At 46.3% G+C, this 23616-nt stretch overlaps 1 protein-coding gene across 1 annotated transcript in view; it reads right to left on the reverse strand.

Annotated features, from left to right (window-relative positions):
* Nucleotides 1-23616, reverse strand: part of LOC140353794 (carboxyl-terminal PDZ ligand of neuronal nitric oxide synthase protein-like) — a 161020-nt gene that overhangs the window by 4197 nt on the left and 133207 nt on the right. The window contains exons 11-12 of the mRNA XM_072438537.1: nucleotides 5427-5608; nucleotides 4662-4765 (exon numbers count right to left, since the gene is read on the reverse strand). Of these exons, the coding sequence (XP_072294638.1) occupies nucleotides 4662-4765; nucleotides 5427-5608 (286 nt within the window). The remainder of the gene's footprint in view (nucleotides 1-4661; nucleotides 4766-5426; nucleotides 5609-23616) is intronic.

Consider the following 23616-nt stretch of genomic DNA (forward strand, 5'->3'; position numbering starts at 1 on the left):
AAACCATGCATTAGAAATGAAGAGGACAAGTATGTTTAGGACAAAAACTAAAATAAGGCATGACATGTTTATGCAACATAACCTTGGCATTCAGAAATGATTATTCAAGTCACAGATCTGCATGAAAAGTGGTGTTCAGCAGAGCAGAATTTCTATCAATATAATGACATTAACTTTAACCTCAGAAATAACAAGCACAACATGAGTGGGATGATTCGAGATGTTCCATTGTTCTGCACACGAGCTTTACACTTTACACTGCTCAGATGGACTGGCTCCAGACCAGGGAACAGGGTTGATATGTATTATGGACATTTATAACATACATTTATGTTAAAACACTTATATAATATTGAGTGGCTACAGCTCCACTGTCTCTCTCGTGTCCTCCTGTCCTCCTGTCCTCCTGTCCGTCTGTGAGAGTCAGATCCTCCTTCACTCTGGAATTCCTCCAGGTTTCTACTTTTTCCCAAGGAGGTTTTGTAGTTTTTCCTGGCCAAGAAGGAGGGTCTAAGCACAGAAGGAGGGTCTAAGGACAGAGGGATGGTCTAAGGACAGAGGGAGGGTCAAAGGACAGAGGGAGGGTCTAAGGACAGAGGGAGGGTCTAAGGACAGAGGGAGGGTCAAAGGACAGAGGGAGGGTCTAAGGACAGAGGGAGGGTCTAAGGACAGAGGGAGGGTCTAAGGACAGAGGGAGGGTCAAAGGACAGAGGGAGGGTCTAAGGACAGAGGGAGGGTCTAAGGACAGAAGCAGGGTCTAAGGACAGAGGGAGGGTCTAAGGACAGAGGGATGGTCTAAGGACAGAGGGAGGGTTTAAGGACAGAGGGAGGGTTTAAGGACAGAGGGAGGGTCTAAGGACAGAAGCAGGGTCTAAGGACAGAGGGAGGGTCTAAGGACAGAGGGATGGTCTAAGGACAGAGGGAGGGTCTAAGGACAGAAGGAGGGTCTAAGGACAGAGGGAGGGTCTAAGGACAGAAGGAGGGTCTAAGGACAGAAGGAGGGTCTAAGGACAGAAGGAGGGTCTAAGGACAGAGGGAGGGTCTAAGGACAGAAGGAGGGTCTAAGGACAGAAGGAGGGTCTAAGGACAGAGTGGGGGGTCTAAGGACAGAAGTAGGGTCTAAGGACAGAAGGAGGGTCTAAGGACAGAGGGAGGATCTAAGGACAGAAGGAGGGTCTAAGGACAGAGGAGCTTGGGACATTGCCAAGTCCCTATGAACATTGTTTGATCTGTTTCTGTCGCCCTCCGAAACAACGGCTGTTGTTATTTTGGGCGTTACAAAAATAAAATAAAATGTAATAATCATGAAACACAAAACAGAACATGACAAAAGAGCAAAAATACAAATAGACATCAACTAAACATCCACCAAACACAATCATGGCACATTTAAATTTAAATTAAAGTTCCATTTGGTCCCAAGTCCATCACATTCTTCCATTTCCAAATTAAATCTGAATGTCAGTTTTTCCATTTGACTGATGCCGTTCTGTCAGCTCGGTCCTCGATCGTCGGTGATGTTTCTGCCATTTCTTTGTGATTTATTATTTATTGTGTACACATTTTTTTTTTTTATTATTATTTATGTGTATACATTTATTGTGTCAGTGGCAGAAGTTTTGAGGCCCAAATATATCGTTCTAAGAGTGCGTGGAACACAATGTCAAAACCAAGGTTTGCCTCCTGCTGCCACAGTTTCTCAAACAACACTTTGACATGATGTTATGAAAAAATGTGACACATTTTCCCAGCAAAATTCCCTCCAAACATGTGATTTTATCGTCCTCCAATGAGAAATGTTCCACTCTTTGTCTGTGGAAACAAGGTTACTGGTGCCCTCTCTTTCCATTTGATTTAATATATTTAGTAGAGTATTTGTCCAGTTTAGTAATGCATTGATATAATTTAGATATTATTCCCCTTGAAAGTTCTGATTCATAAACCTTGATAAACATTTTGGTCAGAGGATTTTAATGGTCATTACTTACTACAACTCTTCTTTGTAAGTACCAATAAAAAGCCCTGTTTCTCCAAGGTCCTTTCAACATATTTAAACTTTTTATGTTATTATCTTTTACATCTGGTGAAAGATTTTTATACCTTTTGTCCTCCAGACTTTGAGGCTTAGGTCAGTTCTATTTGGTACAAAAACTTGGTCATAAACCGACCAGTTTAAGATTTTAACATGTTTAACATTTTGCCCAGCGATTCTTAACTTCCTCTGAATGACTCAACCATTGGTCATCTGCCAGTACGGCCTGCACAGGAACCTCCAGCACAACATTACTTCAGTCCACGGGAGGACGGCCCCACGTCGGTCCTTTGGGTTGCGCCTGGCCGGGCCCCTGGCCAGGCCCCGTGGGGAAAGACCCACGGCCATCAAGTGCCCATCAGGCTCCAGAGTGAAGCCCCAGTAACGCCAGTATAAACCTGCCTGTTGTTTTCACAGCTAATAATTTTTTAGAATTTTGAACATCTTTGATAATATCTTTGTTGGGTGAAGAGCTCTGTAAATTGTTTAACGTTTTTCTGCCTTTGTTTCTTTTTGGCCGAGGCGACAGCAATGACACTGCCCCTCAAAACTGCCTTAGCTGCATCCCAGAGAATGGGTGGAGAATCTTCACCATTGTCATTTCCCTCTACATACATGTCAATGTCCTTTGTTATCATTTGTACAAACTGTGGGTCATAGAGTAGACGAGCGTTACATCTCCAAAGTGTGTTCCAAACATACTCTAAATCTATTGTAGCCATGACTCCGTAAAACTGATGACGTTTGCAGATGACACCACCCTCAACGGGCTCATTTGGGACGGGTGGGGAGGTGGAGCGGCTGGTGTTAGTGGAGACGGTGGAGAAGATCGTGGACTTCAGGAAAGTCACAGAAGAAGTACCTGGAGCTCCTGCAGGGTAGAGACCGTGTCTTCAACATCAGAGATTTCATTTTCGGCAGTTGTGGCTGTCCGTCCAGTTCATCGCTCTTGGATTTTAAATCAAGCATTTCTGCCAGAGCTGTATTTATCTTAACATCTTCTGCTTTTGTAACGTTGTCAGTTATTTCCCTCAAAGCCGCCATAATCACTGGGTCTATCTGGCTCCTGGTCCCCTCTGAAGTGGAGCCCGGCCCGGTGCTAGCGCTGGCGGAGGTGGGGCCCGGAGCTAGCGCTGGCGGAGGTGGGGCCCGGAGCTAGCGCTGGCGGAGGAGGGGCCCGGAGCTAGCGCTGGCGGAGGAGGGGCCCGGAGCAAGCGCTGGCGGAGGTGGGGGCCGGAGCTAGCGCTGGCGGAGGTGGGGGCCGGGGCTAGCGCTGGCGGAGGAGGGGCCCGGAGCTAGCGCTGGCGGAGGTGGGGGCCGGAGCTAGTGCTGGCGGAGGAGGGGCCCGGAGCTAGCGCTGGCGGAGGTGGGGGCCGGAGCTAGTGCTGGCGGAGGTGGGGGCCGGAGGTGGGGGCCGGAGCTAGCGCTGGTGGAGGTGGGGGCCGGAGCTAGCGCTGGCGGAGGTGGGGGCCGGAGGTGGGGGCCGGAGCTAGCGCTGGCGGAGGTGGGGGCCGGAGCTAGCGCTGGCGGAGGTAGCGCTGGCGGAGGTGGGGGCCGGAGCTAGCGCTGGCGGAGGTGGGGGCCGGAGCTAGCGCTGGCGGAGGTGGGGGCCGGTGCAGCATGGCTAGCCTGGTTCTTGTGCCATTGTTCTCGTCTGCTTCGATGCAGAAACGCTGGTTAACTCGTTATAAAGACGGATGAATCCAACTGATTGGACCGGAGCCCGATAGACCTGACTAAGCTTAAGCGGCCATTGTCCAAGAACTCTCTAAACAATACATTTTCAAAATAAAACAGTGTCTTTAATATTCCCATGTGGTCTCATACTTGTTATGGTGTAAATTAAGACCATTTAAATGATGAGATGTCCAACTTTTTCCTATTTATGTATTTATGTATGTATTTTTTTCCAGTATAAATACCTCAAGTGAATGTATAGGTGTGATTTACTCTGACAGGTCAAACTACTTCCCTGGGTCAGAAGAGTAAAAGTGCATCGGTCTTCATCATTATGAGACGGAAAACAGGATAGAACTGGTTTAGAACTGGACTTTCACATATTAAATGACTCCAGCTTTCTTTGCCTACATTATAAATGGACTGAGGCCAAAGGCTAAAAGTCTAAAAGTCACATTTTCTTTATTAATTTCTATTTATTTATACGAGTTTATTTAGTGCATGCTTATTAACATGAGACACATGCTGGACACACCGAATTATAGCCTCAAGCAACATTCTATTTATACGCTCTCATACATAGTCACTGTGAACATGGACACTGATGCAGCAGGTGAAATGTCTTGCCCAATGACACCACAGCATACACTGGCAGGAGCTGAACGCTCAGATTCGGCCCTAACACTGTTCCTCACCTGCTGGGACAGACTCCGCCCTCACACTTGGGACAGACTCCGCCCTCACACTGTTCCTCACCTGCAGGGACAGACTCCGCCCTCACAGTGTTCCTCACCTGCTGGGACAGACTCCGCCCTCACACTTGGGACAGACTCCGCCCTCACACTGTTCCTCACCTGCAGGGACAGACTCCGCCCTCACAGTGTTCCTCACCTGCTGGGACAGACTCCGCCCTCACACTTGGGACAGACTCCGCCCTCACACTGTTCCTCACCTGCTGGGACAGAGGTTCCAGCTCAGGTCCACACTCTTGTTCACTTCAGTCACTCCGATGTCCTCGATGTGCGTGGACTCCTTCCTCCTCAGCAGGTCAGTCATCTGAAGCACCGGGACAAAAGGACACTTTGAGACATGACACAACATTATGTGTGTGTGTGTGTGTGTGTGTGTATGTGTGTGTGTGTGTGTGTATGTGTGTGTGTGAGGTGTGTGAGTGTGTGTGTGTGTGAGGTGTGGGTGTGTGAGGTGTGTGTGTGTGTGAGGTGTGGGTGTGTGAGGTGTGTGTGTGTGTGAGGTGTGTGTGTGTGAGGTGTGAGGTGTGAGGTGTGAGTGTGTGTGTGTGAGGTGTGAGTGTGAGGTGTATGCGTGTGCGTGTGTGCGTGTGCGTGTGCGTGTGCGTGTGCGTGTGTGTGTGTGTGGTGTCGCAGGTGGTGAACCCAGGCGAGACCTGCAGCTATGGGACGGCCTTGGACATGAGGTCACATGACAGGAGCAGGGGCCTGTGCAAGTGTTAAAACTTAACACAAACATTCTATATTCAGCAGTCCAGAGAAAAAAGGGTCTAAAACGTATCCAACCTAAACATAAACATTTTACGTGATGCAGCAGAAGACGCCATATGTATTTTTAGGTTAGAACACCAAACTGAAGTCAGTAATGTTTCATTCCCGGGGCCAATTGTGAATAGTCCCAGTGCTCATATCAAATCCTGAGAAACAAGAGAGAGATTGTGACCCTGAGCGTGCCTGGTGTCGCTCACCTTGGCCTTGCCCAGGTTGATGGCGTTCTTGAGCCTGTGCTGGCCTCCAGGAGAGGAGCTGTCCGTGGTGCTGCTGCCCAGGTTGTGGCTCACTGCAGCTGGGGAGCGTCTGGTGGAGCTGGGCCTGGAAACTTGAGGACTCTGGTTGTGTGCACTGCAATTCTCAAACATGCCCTGGTCCACTGGGGAGAGAACACAAGGACACACGGGTTAGAGAAGATGCTGGGTGTGAAGGAACACAAGGACACACGGGATAGAGAAGATTCTAGGGGTGAAGGAACACAACAATACACGGGATAGAGAAGATTCTAGGTATGAAGGAACACAAGGACACACGGGATAGAGAAGATTCTAGGGGTGAAGGAACACAACAATACACGGGATAGAGAAGATTCTAGGTATGAAGGAACACAAGGACACACGGGATAGAGAAGATTCTAGGGGTGAAGGAACACAACAATACACGGGATAGAGAAGATTCTAGGTATGAAGGAACACAAGGACACACGGGATAGAGAAGATTCTAGGGGTGAAGGAACACAAGGACACACGGGATAGAGAAGATGCCGGATGTGAAGGAACACAAGGACACACGGGATAGAGAAGATGCCGGATGTGAAGGAACACGCTACAGCGCTGAAAGAACAAACTGAAGCACTTAATATTTTCCTCCTGGTTTAGTTCTAGCTCAGTTTTACTTGGTTTTCTTATTGTTAGGTCCTGATTTAGCACTGGTTCAGACATGACACAGAGAAAGACTGTGTTCGAGATCAGAAGAGACGGAAATCTGCAGAGACGAGAGATGATGTGATCGAGCTAATAAACAAACGTGTAGCAGCGAAGCTGTTGCGCGCTCACGCACGAGGTTTGATGGGAGGCGGCCTCTTGGATATATATATATATATATACATATACACATATATACACATACATATATATATATACATACATACATATATATATGTGTACATATATATATATATATATATATATATATCGGATCGGTGCAGCGGCTGCAGTGATGCAGTCGCTGCATCGGACCGTTGTGGTGAAGAGGGAGCTGAGCCGAAAGGCAAAGCTCTCTGTTTACCGGTCAGTCTACGTTCCTACCCTCACCTATGGTCATGAGCTTTGGGTAGTGACCGAAAGAACAAGATCGCGGATACAAGCGGTCGAAATGAGTTTCCTCCGCCATGTGGCTGGGCGCTCCCTTAGAGATAAGGTGAGGAGCTCGGTCACACGGGGCGAACTCGGAGTAGAGCCGCTGCTCCTCCACGTCGAGAAGAGCCAGCTGAGGTGGCTCGGGCATCTGTTCCGGATGCCTCCTGGGCGCCTCCCTCGGGAGGTGTTTCAGCACCCACCATATATATATATATATATATATATATATATATATATATATATATATATATATATATATATATACATAAATACGTAACGTAGTAAAGTGGGACAATTTTCAGGGCTCTTATGCCCGGGACAGAGCGCATGCTCGGACAAAGCAGACGGTGGTCAACAGTGTGTAGGTGTTTCCAAGTAAATCTGACAAATATTTCACCAAACAAACACTAGTTTATGCAGTAAATAATCTGGAATATATTAAGCAGAGGCTGAAAGTATCAAGCAGTTTTAACCTCATATAAAGAAAACACATTTCAGTCAAATATAAGAGAGACAACGTTAAGCCCTGTAAGAGTGAAGCCAAACGCCAGAACTCAGTTAGGCTGTGGTTTGTCACTAAAAACATCAAACATGTTTTACATTATTTTAAGAAGTGTGACAGAATTGTGATGAATCGAATCGTAGGTCCTTAACTGTTACACCGCTTGCCTTATACCTATAATAGGCACCACAAAATAATCCAATATGAGGCTCATGAGGTTACATTACATGCAGGGGGCATGATTTGAACTCTTTTCTGCACCAAAATCTATCCTGTGTCTGGTCTTTAGTCTTAGTTTAGACTTTGAGGTTTCGGCATGAGTTATTGACAGTTTCGTCTTGATTGTCTGGAGCGACGCCGACTGCACACTGGCTGCTGCACACCGGCTGCAGCGCATGTGTCGTTCGGGTCTGTGGAGGTCAGATTAGCTGTCACACCCAGTGCACCGCGGTCTGTATCTGACAAACACATCACAAATTCACAGGATTTGGTGTGAGAACACTGGTCTAATGACCTGTAAACTGGACCAGACGACTGCAGCGTCCGGCAAAATGAGAATTCTGGCAGATGCTTTCTTCAGACCTGCCCAGAGCGCCAAGGTCAGAGCTGATCTGACTCACTTCTAAGTCTCGTGGGACGTCAGGGTCAGTGGACGCCCGGCCTAAGTCCTGCTTAATTACTGTCGTTTCAAAGTTGGTATAGTCCTGGCTCCGGTTAAATCTAATGTAACTTTATTCATAAAACATATTCACAGTTGTCCTTAATCATCATCAGCTCCTCAGTGTTTTATAGCCTCACAATCTAAGACGTCTGTGGAGCCTTTAGATATTCAAATGAGCCCATGAGGATCATAATCATTGTATCATCACTTTGGAGTGTGCAGCCGCTGGAGACTTTGAGTTTTTTCCCACTGTGATGGAAATTACATTTTTATATCTGTTCCCGTAGAGCCTGAGAAAACAGATATATCTCTGACATTTCATAATCATAAAAACAAACTAAGGTCCTGATGGGAAACCTGACTTCACATAAGCTGTGTCTGTGGAGGCTCCAAATAATGATGAGAATCAACATAAATGCAAAATAACTGCTGTCAATGGAAGAAGAAATATGTGTTTCCCAGTTATTGGCAAAACTATCAATCGAAAATATATTTATTTGAATTCCTCAGAAAGTCAGTCAAAGTCAATCTGCAAACGTGTCTGTGCATCGTGAGTGGGACACAAATAATGTCACAAACTGGGGGGTTTAGGGCGGGGTCAGAATATCATTTTTGTCCTGACATTCTTTTCGACACCAAAATAAAATAAAAAAATCACAGTTCCTGAAGTTTGGGTTGAAGTTTTCATTGACGTTCAGGGCGTCAAAATTGTGGTGGTTTGTGGGAGTTTTCCCGTTATAAAACTCAAGCTAAAGTCACGTAATTGTGTAGCATTGTGAACAGCACAGAATTTTTAAATATCAAATATGTTGAGTATCTAGAGAGTAATTTTATTAGCTAGTCACTATATTTGCATATCATTGCGTTGGAAATAGCTTGGAAATATTCACAAATGCTCCAGTAACATTTCCCCCCCCCAAAAAAGTTTAAGAAAGGTAGATTTTTTAATTTCCCCCCAAATATTGCAATTTTGTTTAAAATTCACAATGACCACACCCAAAGGCGTATCAGCTTCAAATTTATAACATTACATTGCCCGTGGGTTTTGTGTCTTGTGGCCAAATTTGAAGTGTTTTTGATCAAAACTGTAGGAGAAAATGCCAAAAGTACAACAAGGTTCACTTCTGTCAGCGCCGTGTTTGATCCAACATGGCTGACTTCCTGTATGATTTAGGGCGGGGTCATATATCATTTTTTACATGTCCTCACATGAACAATCTTTTGGAGTGAGCATCATATTTTTACAGCAACTTGTTTTGGCGTCGGGCTCCCATTGGCCCCATGTTAATCGATTTTTTGAGGTGGAGCTACTGAGCAGTCTTTCAATATTTTTTCACTCTCATCTCTGTCCTTGTGTACTACAAGTACTACAAGTACTACAGCCCAGAGTCCTTCAGCTCGGGCCTCATAATAATGGGCCTGTTATAAACAGCTCATCTAAACCCTGCATCAAACCGGACCTGAAGGATGAAGAATGGATTTGAACCGTTTCAATTGAAAATATATTTTATGGCTTTAATATGAGCTGAACTCACTGTTGCTCTTGAACCTCTGTTAGTTTAAACCTCGTCACAATAAGGGCCTTTCTGCAGCTTGTCAATTATTTTGTAAGAGCCACAGGAAGTGTTTCGATGGTGTTTGCAGAGCTTTGACATCACATTGGGCCTCTGCCTGGTTTAGTCCTGGTTTAGTCCTGGTTTAGTCCTGGCTTAGTTTAGGCTTAGTCCTGGCTTAGTCCAGGCTTAGTTCTGGCTTAGTCCAGGCTTAGTTCAGGCTTAGTTCAGGCTTAGTTCTGGCTTAGTTCTTGCTTAGTTCGGGCTTAGTACAAGCTTAATTCAGGCTTAGTTCAGGTTTAAGTTCAGGCTTAGTTCAGGGTTAGTTCAGGCTTAGTACAGGCTTAAGTTCAGGCTTAAGTTCAGGCTTAGTTCAGGGTTAGTTCTGGGTTAGTTCAGGCTTAGTACAGGCTTAAGTTCAGGCTTAAGTTCAGGCTTAGTTCAGGCTTAGTTCTGGGTTAGTCCAGGCTTAGTACAGGCTTAGTTCAGGCTTAAGTTCAGGCTTAGTTCAGGCTTAGTTCTGGGTTAGTTCAGGCTTAAGTTCAGGCTTAAGTTCAGGCTTAGTTCAGGGTTAGTACAGGCTCAGTTCAGGTTTAGTCCTGGCTTAGTACAGGCTTAAGTTCAGGCTTAAGTTCAGGCTTAGTTCAGGCTTAGTTCTGGGTTAGTTCAGGCTTAGTACATGCTTAGTTCAGGCTTAAGTTCAGGCTTAGTTCAGGCTTAAGTTCTTGCTTAGTTCGGGCTTAGTTCAGGCTTAAGTTAAGGCTTAGTTCTTCTGGCTTAGTTCTTCTGGCTTAGTTCTGGCTTAAGTTCTAGCTTAGTTCTGGCTTTGTCCTGATTTAGTCCTGGTTTGGTCCATTGAATAAGTCACTGCTGGAGAAAGCCACACTTAAATTTGTTCAGAAAGTCTCCCAAACTGACATCTGTAACAAGCGTTGTCTCAGCACTGACTTTTAATGGGACGAGGACTTTTAAAGGGACGAGGACATTTCAAGGGAGGAGCACATTGCAAGGGAGGAGCACATTTCAAGGGAGGAGCACATTTCAAGGGAGGAGCACATTTCAAGGAAGGAGCACATTTCAAGGGAGGAGCACATTTCAAGGGAGGAGCACATTCCAAGGGAGCAGCACATTCCAAGGGAGGAGCACATTTTAAGGAAGGAGCACATTTCAAGGGAGGAGCACATTCCAAGGGAGGAGCACATTGCAAGGGAGCAGCACATTTCAAGGGAGGAGCACATTGCAAGGGAAGGGCAGATGTGTGGACATAGGGTCAGCACTGACCCTATGAACTGAAATGAACCAGGCAGTAAAAAACAGACTGGTGGAATGCAGGAGACATTAGCAGTGACTTACCGTTAAGCTAACACACTCCCGAAAGCATTTGAATCAGAAAAAAAGAAGGACATAAGACACAAGCCAGAGGAGACCAAAGACCGTCTCTCAAGTCGTACTAATGGCCCGTTCACACCACAGCGCCAAAGCCTCCAGTTTACATTCAAAGTCAATGTGGAAGCGAGTTTGAAGCATTTTTAGGAGCAGAAAAGTTTGACGAACAATTTTGCGGCCGATGTCAGAGATTATGTCACGGTGTTGTACCTACACATGTCACCACCTGGAAGAAGGACCAAACAAACCCCGCAACCAATGAAAATCCTCCAGACGGAGCTCTTGAAGAGAATGATGATATTGCCTAAACTCTGCTCAGCTCTGAAGGATCTGGACCCAGACGGGCCCCGGGGCCGATCGCCTCTGATTTTGGACTTTGTAAAGTTAATGCACCAAAGCCACTTTCTCCACCTGTTCCTCCATCGCTCAGCCACAGGGAAACACCTCCTCCACTGAGTATGCCTGACCAGCCCGTTCCCAACACGTTTTGGTACTACTTATCAAAACTGTGTGTGGTTCTGGGGCTCGACCGCTGCATTTCAATTTCTAGGGTGGAGTTTAGAGCAGAGACAGAACAAATCACATAGTGACACAAAAAACACGACACGCTTAACTGGATATTACGTAGCCCATGTCCACAAGGCGTGTTCCGCGTTATCCGTCCCCGAACGCAGAATATGTCTCCTGAATCGCGACGACGCCCTTCGTATAACCGCATCTAACGCACGTTCATCACGGCGAGTAGAGCGGACCACTGAGCATGTGCGCTGGACGCTGAGCACGTATGTTTCCTTTTTGGACGCAAATTTGCGCAAATTCGGTCTGAGCGTAGCTATTGGATTTTAGATTTGAAAAATATTCCAAACTTACTTTGAATACAATAAGGATTTGACAGAATAAAAGTGTCCACAGCCTGTGTTCACTTTGATAAGGCAGCGACACACAAACAGCAGCTTCTACAGAGGAAAGAGCAGCTTCTACAGAGGAAAGAGCAGCTTCTACAGAGGAAAGAGCAGCTTCTACAGAGGAAAGAGCAGCTTCTACAGAGGAAAGAGCAGCTTCTACAGAGGAAAGAACAGCTTCTACAGAGGAAAGAGCAGCTTCTACAGAGGAAAGAACAGCTTCTACAGAGGAAAGAGCAGCTTCTACAGAGGAAAGAACAGCTTCTACAGAGGAAACAGCAGCTTCTAGAGGAAAGAGCAGCTTCTACAGAGGAAAGAACAGCTTCTACAGAGGAAAGAGCAGCTTCTACAGAGGAAAGAACAGCTTCTACAGAGGAAAGAGCCTGTACAGCAGCTTCTACAGAGGAAAGAACAGCTTCTACAGAGGAAAGAGCCTGTACAGCAGCTTCTACAGAGGAAAGAACAGCTTCTACAGAGGAAAGAGCAGCTTCTACAGAGGAAAGAGCAGCTTCTACAGAGGAAAGAGCAGCTTCTACAGAGGAAAGAGCAGCTTCTACAGAGGAAAGAGCAGCTTCTACAGAGGAAAGAGCAGCTTCTACAGAGGAAAGAGCAGCTTCTACAGAGGAAAGAGCAGCTTCTACAGAGGAAAGAGCAGCTTCTACAGAGGAAAGAACAGCTTCTACAGAGGAAAGAGCAGCTTCTACAGAGGAAAGAACAGCTTCTACAGAGGAAAGAGCAGCTTCTACAGAGGAAAGAACAGCTTCTACAGAGGAAACAGCAGCTTCTAGAGGAAAGAGCAGCTTCTACAGAGGAAAGAACAGCTTCTACAGAGGAAAGAGCAGCTTCTACAGAGGAAAGAACAGCTTCTACAGAGGAAAGAGCCTGTACAGCAGCTTCTACAGAGGAAAGAACAGCTTCTACAGAGGAAAGAGCCTGTACAGCAGCTTCTACAGAGGAAAGAACAGCTTCTACAGAGGAAAGAGCAGCTTCTACAGAGGAAAGAGCCTGTACAGCAGCTTCTACAGAGGAAAGAACAGCTTCTACAGAGGAAAGAACAGCTTCTACAGAGGAAAGAGCCTGTACAGCAGCTTCTACAGAGGAAAGAACAGCTTCTACAGAGGAAAGAACAGCTTCTTGATGGTAAAGAGGCGTGTCTAGTGTAAACACAGATACACAGCTCAGGAAACTACCGGTCATCTTAACACTATGACCGTAAAACATACACGTTTATTTCAAACAAACAGCAACAAAACATAACAATGAATAATACATTAGTTAAACCGGTTTTTGCATGATGACTAGTGCTGTCAGTCACACTTTTGATCTGACTAATCATATGAAGCACTTAAAGTCAATATCTAACAACATTCTTACCTTTTGAAGACATGGATGTTAAATATTTCCAGCACTCATTAGTATGCGTGGGACGTGCATTAGTGGATGAGTCAGGGAGTGTTTGGCAGTGTGAAGTTACTTAATCATCTAAAGCTGCATAAATACATCTGGCCACACCCCAAATCAGTCAGACTCAAACTACTGCCATGGGCAAGACCAGAGCGGTCAGAAGACCCCAAAGACTGAACTGTGACCTCCACAAGGAGAAAGAGCTACGGGCCAATTATCAAGCAGCTTATGAAGAAAGATCAAAGTTGGAGCGATTGTTAGAACATGGAAGAGGCTAAAGATGATGTCACTCTCCCTCAGGCTGGAGCTGCATGAAGATCTGACCTCGTGGGGTTCAATGATGATAAGAAAGGTGAAGAATCAGCCCAGAACTACAGGAGGAGCAGGTCTATGACCTGAAGAGAGCTGAGACCACAGGTTCAAAGGTTACTATGGTAACACACTACGACGTCATGGTTTAAAATCATGCATCGCACAGAAGGTTCTCCTGCTTAAGTCACATGTCCAGGTCCATCTGAAGTTTGACAATGACCATCTGGATGATCCAGAGTCATGTGGTCAGAGGAGACAGAAATAGAACATTTTGATATAAACTCCACTCGCTGTGTTTGAAGGAAGAAGAAGATGAGGACCATCCCAAGAACACCATCTCCACTGTGAAGCATGTGGGAGGAAACATCAGGCTTTGGGGGAGGAAACATCATGCTTTGGGGGAGGAAACATCATGCTTTGGGGGAGGAAACATCACGCTTTGGGGGAGGAAACATCACGCTTTGGGGTAGGAAACATCACGCTTTGGGGGAGGAAACATCATGCTTTGGGGGAGGAAACATCTTGCTTTGGGGGAGGAAGCATCACGCTTTGGGGGAGGAAACATCATGCTTTGGGGGAGGAAACATCACGCTTTGGGGAAAGAAACATCAGGCTTTGGGGGAGGAAACATCTTGCTTTGGGGGAGGAAACATCAGGCTTTGGGGGAGGAAACATCAGGCTTTGGGGGATGAAACATCACGCTTTGGGGGAGGAAACATCAGGCTTTGGGGGAGGAAACATCACGCTTTGAGGGAGGAAACATCACGCTTTGGGGGAGGAAACATCACGCTTTGAGGGAGGAAACATCATGCTTTGGGGGAGGAAACATCAGGCTTTGAGGGAGGAAACATCACGCTTTGGGGGAGGAAACATCACGCTTTGGGGGAGGAGACATCACGCTTTGGGGGAGGAGACATCACGCTTTGGGGGAGGAAACATCGGGGGAGGAAACATCACGCTTTGGGGGAGGAGACATCATGCTTTGGGGGAGGAAACATCATGCTTTGGGGGAGGAGACATCATGGTTTGGGGGAGGAAACATCATGCTTTGGGGGAAGAGACATCATGCTTTGGGGGAGGAGACATCATGGTTTGGGGGAGGAAACATCATGGTTTGGAGGTGCATGAAACTGAAACTGTGTTGCTCAGCAACAGCCCAAAAACCTGTCAGATCTAGAGAAGATCTGTGAGGAGGCGTGGCCAGAATCCTGCTGCAGAGTGTTAAACCTGGTCAAGAACTACAGGAAACCTTTGACCTCTGTCATTGTAAACAAAGGCTTCTGTACCAAATATTAACTGATTTTCTCAGGTGTTCAAATACTTATTTGCAGCAATAATATACAAATACATTAAAAGATGGGTGTTCAAATACTTACTTTCCTAACTGTATATTTTGCCTTTAAACCTCAAAGATTTGATGTACGCACACAATTGTAAATGCAAATTATAGTCAAAAGTCAAAGTAAAGTTGTGGATAATTCTACTGGGAACAAAGAAAACCACAGAGTTTGTGGTAAGTCGATCCTAACTAAGAGCAAGTTTGAGCATTTTGTAAGTCTTAAATAGCTGCGGATCATTAGAGTGGTGTTACCACGCCGACGGACAGAGCGACTCCCCTGAGCACCACGTCTAAAACTCACACCGAGTCTGAAAGGGAAGCGATAATGAGGCAGGATTCTTCCAGCGCTTTGTCCAAACTCCAAACTAATGATCTCACAAATGTCAGACGCCTGGTCTAGACCGGACTAAACCTGCTCGAGCAGACGGCACCAACAGAGCGCGGGGGTCACAGGGGTCACAGGTAAACAACAATGTGACTTTTTTATTTAGCTGTAGCCGTAAAAACAGAAATATAATCACTGTATTATCGGCAACGATTGCTTATTTAATTTAATTTACATTCTGATGACTCTGCCATCATCGGACTCATCACGGACGACGATGATGCGGAGTACAGAGGACTGGCGCAGGACTTTGTGGACTGGTGTCAGCGGAACCACCTCCTCATCAACGCGGGGAAGACCAAGGAGATGGTGGTGGACTTCCGTAGACGCCACCCCACTGCCCCCTCACCAGTGAACATCCAGGGACGGGACATTGAGAGAGTGGACTCGTACAAGTACCTGGGTGTTCATCTGAACCACAAACTGGACTGGACTCATAACACAGACGCACTGTACAGGAAGAGCCAGAGTCGGCTCTACCTCCTGAGGAGACTCAGGTCTTTTGGAGTAACAGGGCCACTCCTGAAGACCTTCTACGACTCTGTGGTGGCATCGGCCCTCCTGTATGGTGTGGCCTGCTGGAGCAGCAGCATCACAGAGAGGGAGAGGAAGAAGCTGGACAAAGTCATCAAGAAGTCCAGCTCCGTCCTGGGCTGTGCTCTGGACTCGGTGCAGGAGGTGGGGGACAGAAGGGTCCTGGCTAGATTCACATCTATGCTTGACCATGAGTCTCACCCCCTGCAGGACACTCTGTCCGCTCTGGAGAGCAGCTTCAGTGAGAGACTGATCCACCCTCGCTGTGGGAGGGAGAGGTTTCGTAGGTCTTTCCTTCCTGCTGCTGTCAGACTTTATAACAAAAACTGTTAGTCCTGAACACTCGCAATACTGACCTAACCTAATACTGATGTGCAATTCCGTCATATGTGCAATTACTGTTGTGATTCATGTGCAATTACTGTGAAATTCATGTGCAATCCATGTGCCGTTGTGACACATATTCATGTGCAATTACTGTCGTGATCACATGCAATGGTATTTATGTATTTATTTATTTATTTGTCTATGGGAGTTTTTGTTTATAGGAGATCTTCTACTGAAAGTGTTTTTCAGACTTCCTATAAGTGATCTGTTCTTCTGTATCTACCTCTGTATCTACCTGCGTTGCACCAATGAAATTTCCCCATGTGGGACAATAAAGGAATATCTTATCTTATCTTAATTAATTAAAGATTCTAACTTTTTAGGTTGGTGTTTCGCCACATGCGTCTCCATGGAGATATTCCACAGTAAAGCATTAAACTCATATCTGGAAATGATTCAATAACAGGTCATTTATGAGTTAAGAAATTATGCTTTTTTGTTTAATGTTTTCTGTTAAAGTAGATCCAGGTGCTCAGGTCTTTCTGCTCTTTCCTCAAACGTGTTCTGTCCAGATCTTCCACATGTCGAGACGTTCAGAAGCTCCGACATGGACGAGGTGCTAATGTGAGCCGCATATGAAGCTAACACAGGCTAGCACAGGCCAACACAGGCTACCAGAGTGGCACACCAACATAACACATGGTGCCCTCTGCTGGAAACAGTGTGCAGTTAATTATTTTGAAAGAACAACTTAGCAGCATAGCTATTGTCAACTAATCACTCAAGTGTACTTACTAAACACCATGGCGGTGTTTAGTGGTTAGCACTCGCCTCACAGCAAGAAGGTTGTGGGTTCTACTCCCACTTTCTGTGCAGAGATTGCACATTTCTCTCAGTGTCTGGGAGTGTTTCCTCTGGTTTCTGAAGGTTCCGCAGTGCAGCTTATAAGCAGGTGGTGGGCATGGAACTGTTCAACTATCTGGTATTGCGAGCTTAAAGCTGTTGTGTTATTCTGGACAACACATGACACATATGAAGGCGTGCACACCCGCGCACACTCGCGCACACCCACGCACACTCGCACACACTCGTGCAGAAGCACATTCCCGGTGCTCTCTCAGTCTGTGACTGTTCAGTCTGTGTCTGTGACAGAGAAGATCCTCTGAATCTGTAAATGGATTCATGAAACAACGATTGGACTTGAGAGAAAACTCGTCCTTCAGACGAAGCACACGAGGTTTGGTTTAATGAAGCTCTGAGACAAGACACAGATCCAACACGTTCATTAGTCTTTACACACTGCCCCTGCTGGAGTTCAGATCGAGTCAAACGGGTCCGAACCTGACCCAGAATTGCCTTCATTATTTTGTAACAAACAGCTAAATCTTAAGGTCCTCCTGTTTAAATAAATGAAATGTCTGCCAGACCCAGGCGCTCACAGAAGTACAAACATGTGTATGATCCACACAGAAGTACAAACATGTGTATGATCCACACAGAAGTACAAACATGTGTATGATCCACAGTTTATTGTCAAAATAAGAGACAAAGCTTCATTTGTCACATGTTTTTGTATTTTTGGAGGATTTTAAAAATCAGGAGGCCGCTTAGAGGACACACATGCTCAGCACCATTTCTGCACAATCCTTCATAGATGAGGCCCCAGGGCTGTGGAGGTGGACCCCTCACAGAGTCAACACATTTTTGAGCCATAAATACACCTATAACACACAATATAGACCAGTGTAATGTCCTGCAGAGACAATAACCTTACATATGTAGCTATGAAATCACTGTTGAATAGAAGTGATGACAGGATCTCTTATATATGGATCAGACGACATATGACTACAAACAAAACTAATATGAACATTTTATTGCAAGTTGTCTCAAAGTCTTCCTCACAAACAAAACAAAGAACATAAACCGCATGAAGCCGTCGTCATGTTTCTCTCGCTCTGCTTCTGACGACGCTGACACTGTTTGCCTCTGAACACACTCCTCGCTCCCCGATGTGTGCGTTTCCTGCTGATCTCTGCGCAGAGACGAGATGTCAGCTTCTTATTGTCAAACCTCGTGTTAAGAACAAGCACCCGGAGAAAATGAGCCAAACAACAAACCGACGATCAAAGCGAACACACTGTGATCCGAGCTGATGTATCTGAAGTGTGATGGGCTCGTGTCTGTGACTTTGATCACGCTCCAGTCCAACAAAACTCCTCAAACTGGGTCAAAGACTGTTCCTTAGGCAGAGCATTTCCATAGTTTAAGATGTCGAGGATCGTCAAAAGCTGGATTTGTGTGTTTCTGAGCCTTTTCTGCATGCGGCGTGATTATTCTGAAGGCTTCATCGTGATGTATAGTTAGTGAGAGAGACATGTTCATCAAACGCTTTGACCATTTTAATGATGCAAGCTTTACGCTGAGACTTCCACTTCAAATACATGGAGCGTATCGTTGTGCTGCACTATTGGCGTCACCATTGTTGATCCCTGACGTGTTTAGAGCGTTGGGGATTTCAGACTCAAACACAGCCGCACAGTTTAGGGCTTTTGGACAGGAGCAAAGTGCAGGAGCAAAGGGCAGGAGCAAAGGGCAGGAGCAAAGGGCAGGAGCAAAGTGCAGGAGCAAAGTGCAGCAGGAAACAGCAGGTGCATCAAGGTTAGTAGGTTATGGGTTCTACTCTGAGGCTCACGCTCCAGACCTGCTGCTGAAGATGGGTCCAAATGTCAGAGATGTGTTTTCCCATCGCTGCTGAGGCCGATAACCATTAATTGCTTGAAAAGTAAATGTTTGAAAGAGTTTTGCAGAGCTTATATTCGAGGGAATGTGTGTTTTTTGAGTTGGCACCATGTTGTCTATGTGTTTGTATATTTCGGTTTTTGACAAAATGACAATAAAGAGAAAAGATAATACATTTTGTAACACATCCCTTGAGTTTCCTGTCTGTTTTCATTGTTACTTTTCTGTTTCGATCGCCTGATGAACGGAGGACAAACTGAGACTGGAGCAGCTTCAAAAAATCTGTGCAAAATGTTGGCTGCATTTTGAGCATCAGACCCTTAGGCCGCAGTCATTTTATTACTTGGTTTACGGATTAGTGTTTTACATCGGTAGAACTGACGCTTCTAAGTGTGCAGACTTAGTCACGGCAAAACGTGCTGGAGAAAATGTGGTAAACGGGCTTAAAATGTGTATTTGCGATATAAAGGAGTTAGCGCTGCGCGTCACAGACACGGACGCGCGCAACTTCACATGCTCTCCCGGGGCCGCGCGCAGGGACGGCCCCGCCCCGTCACAGACTCACACAGGATTTTGATGAAAAATTGCTTCACGCGCTCTTATCTTTTGACTTAATACCGCTTTTTATATTTCATTTAAAGCTATTTTGCCGTGTCGGCGGTACTTTATAAAAAATAAAAAATTGATAATCCATCCATCCATCTTCTGCCGCTTTATCCGGGGCCGGGTCGCGGGGCAGCAGTCTGAGCAGGGACTCCCAGACTTCCTTCTCCCCAGACACTTCCTCTAACTCCTCCGGGGGGATCCCGAGGCGTTCCCAGGCCAGCCGAGAGACATAGTCTCTCCAGCGTGTCCTGGGTCTTCCCCGGGGCCTCTTCCCGGTGGGACATGCCTGAAACACCTCCCGAGGGAGGCGCCCAGGAGGCATCCGGAACAGATGCCCGAGCCACCTCAGCTGGCTCCTCTCGACGTGGAGGAGCAGCGGCTCTACTCCGAGCTCCCCCCGTGTGGCCGAGCTCCTCACCTTATCTCTAAGGTATCTCCTCCACTTGGGGCAAGGACTCCCCACCCACCTGGAGAGGGCAAGCCACCTTTTTCCGGTCGAGAACCATGGCCTCGGATTTGGAGGCGCTGATTCTCATCCCAGCCGCTTCACACTCGGCTGCAAACCGTCCCAGTGCATGCTGCAGGTCCAGGTTTGATGGAGCCATCAGGACAACATCGTCTGCAAACAGCAGAGATGGAATCCTGTGGTCCCCAAACCGGACACCCTCCGACCCCTGACTGCGCCTAGAAATTCTGTCCATAAAAATTATGAACAGAACCGGTTCTGTTCAAAATTGATAATAATTTATTTTATTTATATTGTAGAAATCAATAATCTAAGTGCGGCGGATCCGTAAACCAAGTCAGCATGACATCAGCATGACGCACTGCATATGCCCACATGAAAGAGAGGAAAGCACGTTTGTCTCAGCCACGCCCCATGGACAGGCTCCGGAAGGACCCACTGACCAGGCCCCATGGACAGACTCTAGAAGGACCCACTGACCACGCCCCATGGACAGGCTCTGAAAGGACCCACTGACCACACAGCTGTAACAATGGGTGAACTGCCTCTTCTGACCGCTGCTGAACTTCTCTCTCTCTCAAATGAAGGCGGGGCAGGCGGGCTCGGGACAGTAACGCTTTAGATAATGATATCACACACAGCCAACAGTCGCTCACAACAGAACTAAGCTTTTTGGACGACTCGTGGGCGCACGTGTCGCCGTCCAGAGCGCTCAGTCCTGACACCGAAACTCCACATCGGCTCCATTTGTCCTCGTTTGAATCAAATGTGGTGCATAAAAGGATAAAAGCTCTTGTTGTCATGGCCCCGCCCTCTCTCAGATCGCTCTTCACTCACTGGATTTGAACGTTGGGCCCATGTGGCTTGGCCTGCTTCAAATCTGCAAATCACTGGCACCAGACGCTGCTCCCTGACTGAGCGGGAGAAAATCAACAAACACAACGCTGTTCAGTCTGCTCAGTCATGTCTTTAATGTAACGCTGAGGACGCTGTTCAGTCTGCTCAGTCATATCTTTAATGTAACGCTGAAGACGCTGTTCAGTCTGCTCAGTCACGTCTTTAATGTAACGCTGAAGACGCTGTTCAGTCTGCTCAGTCATGTCTTTAATGTAACGCTGAGGACGCTGTTCAGTCTGCTCAGTCACGTCTTTAATGTAACGCTGAGGACGCTGTTCAGTCTGCTCAGTCATGTCTTTAATGTAACGCTGAGGACGCTGTTCAGTCTGCTCAGTCATATCTTTAATGTAACGCTGAAGACGCTGTTCAGTCTGCTCAGTCACGTCTTTAATGTAACGCTGAGGACGCTGTTCAGTCTGCTCAGTCACGTCTTTAATGTAACGCTGAGGACGCTGTTCAGTCTGCTCAGTCACGTCTTTAATGTAACGCTGAGGACGCTGTTCAGTCTGCTCAGTCACGTCTTTAATGTAACGCTGAGGACGCTGTTCAGTCTGCTCAGTCACGTCTTTAATGTAACGCTGAGGACGCTGTTCAGTCTGCTCAGTCACGTCTTTAATGTAACGCTGAGGACGCTGTTCAGTCTGCTCAGTCACGTCTTTAATGTAACGCTGAAGACGCTGTTCAGTCTGCTCAGTCACGTCTTTAATGTAACGCTGAAGACGCTGTTCAGTCTGCTGAGTCACGTCTTTAATGTAACGCTGAGGACGCTGTTCAGTCTGCTGAGTCACGTCTTTAATGTAACGCTGAGGACGCTGTTCAGTCTGCTCAGTCACGCCTTTAATGTAACGCTGAAGACGCTATTCAGTCTGCTGAGTCACATCTTTAATGTAACGCTGAGGACGCTGTTCAGTCTGCTCAGTCACGTCTTTAATGTAACGCAGAGGACGCTGTTCAGTCTGCTCAGTCACGTCTTTAATGTAATGCTGAAGACACGACGCTGTTCAGTCTGCTCAGTCTCGTCTTTAATGTAACGCTGAAGACACGACGCTGTTCAGTCTGCTCAGTCACGTCTTAAATGTAACGCAGAGGACGCTGTTCAGTCTGCTCAGTCATGTCTTTAATGTAACGCTGAAGACACAACGCTGTTCAGTCTGCTCAGTCACGTCTTTAATGTAACGCTGAAGACGCTGTTCAGTCTGCTCAGTCACGTCTTTAATGTAACGCTGAAGACACGACGCTGTTCAGTCTGCTCAGTCATGTCTTTAATGTAACGCTGAAGACACAACGCTGTTCAGTCTGCTCAGTCACGTCTTTAATGTAACGCTGAAGACGCTGTTCAGTCTGCTCAGTCACGTCTTTAATGTAACGCTGAAGACACGACGCTGTTCAGTCTGCTCAGTCACGTCTTTAATGTAATACTGACGACACAAGAAAATGACAAGAGCGCAATAAAGGACTAATCCAAATATGTACTGCCAGTGTTATTTATTTATCAGGTTTGTATAAAACTGGACAAATAATAATTGTGAGACAATTTTATAATATTGACTGGTCACAACCAGAACCAATACCATGTTCCTGCTTTGGACTGGACCATTAACCTTGGAATGGGGCATCTCTAGATGTTCAAAGTCATTCAAAACAGTGAAGGACTGACCTGTGAAGGACTGACCTGTGAAGGACTGACCTGTGAAGGACTGACCTGCGATGGAATAACCTATGTAGGACTGACCTGCGAAGGACTGACCTGCGAAGGACTAACCTATGAAGGACTGACCTGTGAAGGACTGACCTGTGAAGGACTGACCTATGAAGGACTGACCTGTGTAGGACTGACCTGCGAAGGACTGACCTGCGAAGGACTGACCTGCGAAGGACTAACCTATGATGGACTGACCTGCGAAGGACTGACCTGCGAAGGACTGACCTGTGAAGGACTGACCTGTGAAGGACTGACCTGCGAAGGACTGACCTGTGAAGGACTGACCTATGAAGGACTGACCTGTGTAGGACTGACCTGCGAAGGACTGACCTGCGAAGGACTGACCTGTGAAGGACTGACCTGTGTAGGACTGACCTGCGAAGGACTGACCTGCGAAGAACTGACCTGCGAAGGACTGACCTATGAAGGACTGACCTGTGAAGGACTGACCTATGAAGGACTGACCTGTGTAGGACTGACCTGCGAAGGACTGACCTGCGAAGGACTGACCTGCGAAGGACTGACCTGTGACCTGTGTAACTGCTGTAACTGTCCCACAAAGACATGTCCCCTGTCCCACCTCACGTGTCACTGGTGTCACTCACTACTACAGATACTTCAATATAAATATAAATACAGGTTTATAATGATGCTTTAGTACATATACTATTATGTGAACTACTTGAGTTTGGGATTTGAAGACATTTTCTTCCACTTCTTTGGTTCTACAGCAGTTTGAAGCGTCTTCTTAAAGGTGCAGCATTAAAACAACATCACAGACGCTTTCAAAACAGAACCAGCTGCACATTTCACTAAAACAGGATTTGAACAATTTTAATGATATCTGGACACAAATGTTTATGAATTAGGAAAATAACAATTTAATTTTGCAAGTTCTCCCACTAAGAATGTATCGTAGGTTTCCACTGTGAGGGACAGAATCTAAAATCACATTGTATAAATTTTAATTAATTTATTTGAATGTTATTGCTTCAAATAGGTATTTGAACACCTGCCAATCAGGAATTCTGCCTTTACTCCAACTCTGCTCCACAAATTAATCTAAATTAGAAGCAACTGTTTGAGTTCGTTAGCTGCATAAAGACCCCAGTCCCTCCCACACTCAGTCAGACACCACCCACTGCCATGGACAAGACCTAAGAGCTGTCAGAAGACCCCAGAGACTAAACTGTGACCTCCACAAGACTGGAAAGAGCTACAGGCGATTATCAAGCAGCTTATGAAGAAAGATCAAAGTTGGAGCGATTGTTAGAACATGGAAGAGGCTAAAGATGATGTCACTCTCCCTCA

This window comes from Eucyclogobius newberryi, unplaced genomic scaffold (assembly GCF_026437365.1).
Source record: "Eucyclogobius newberryi isolate DKJ021-1_F unplaced genomic scaffold, fEucNew1.0.hap1 SCAF_9, whole genome shotgun sequence".
In the NCBI taxonomy this organism is placed as follows: domain Eukaryota; kingdom Metazoa; phylum Chordata; class Actinopteri; order Gobiiformes; family Gobiidae; genus Eucyclogobius; species Eucyclogobius newberryi.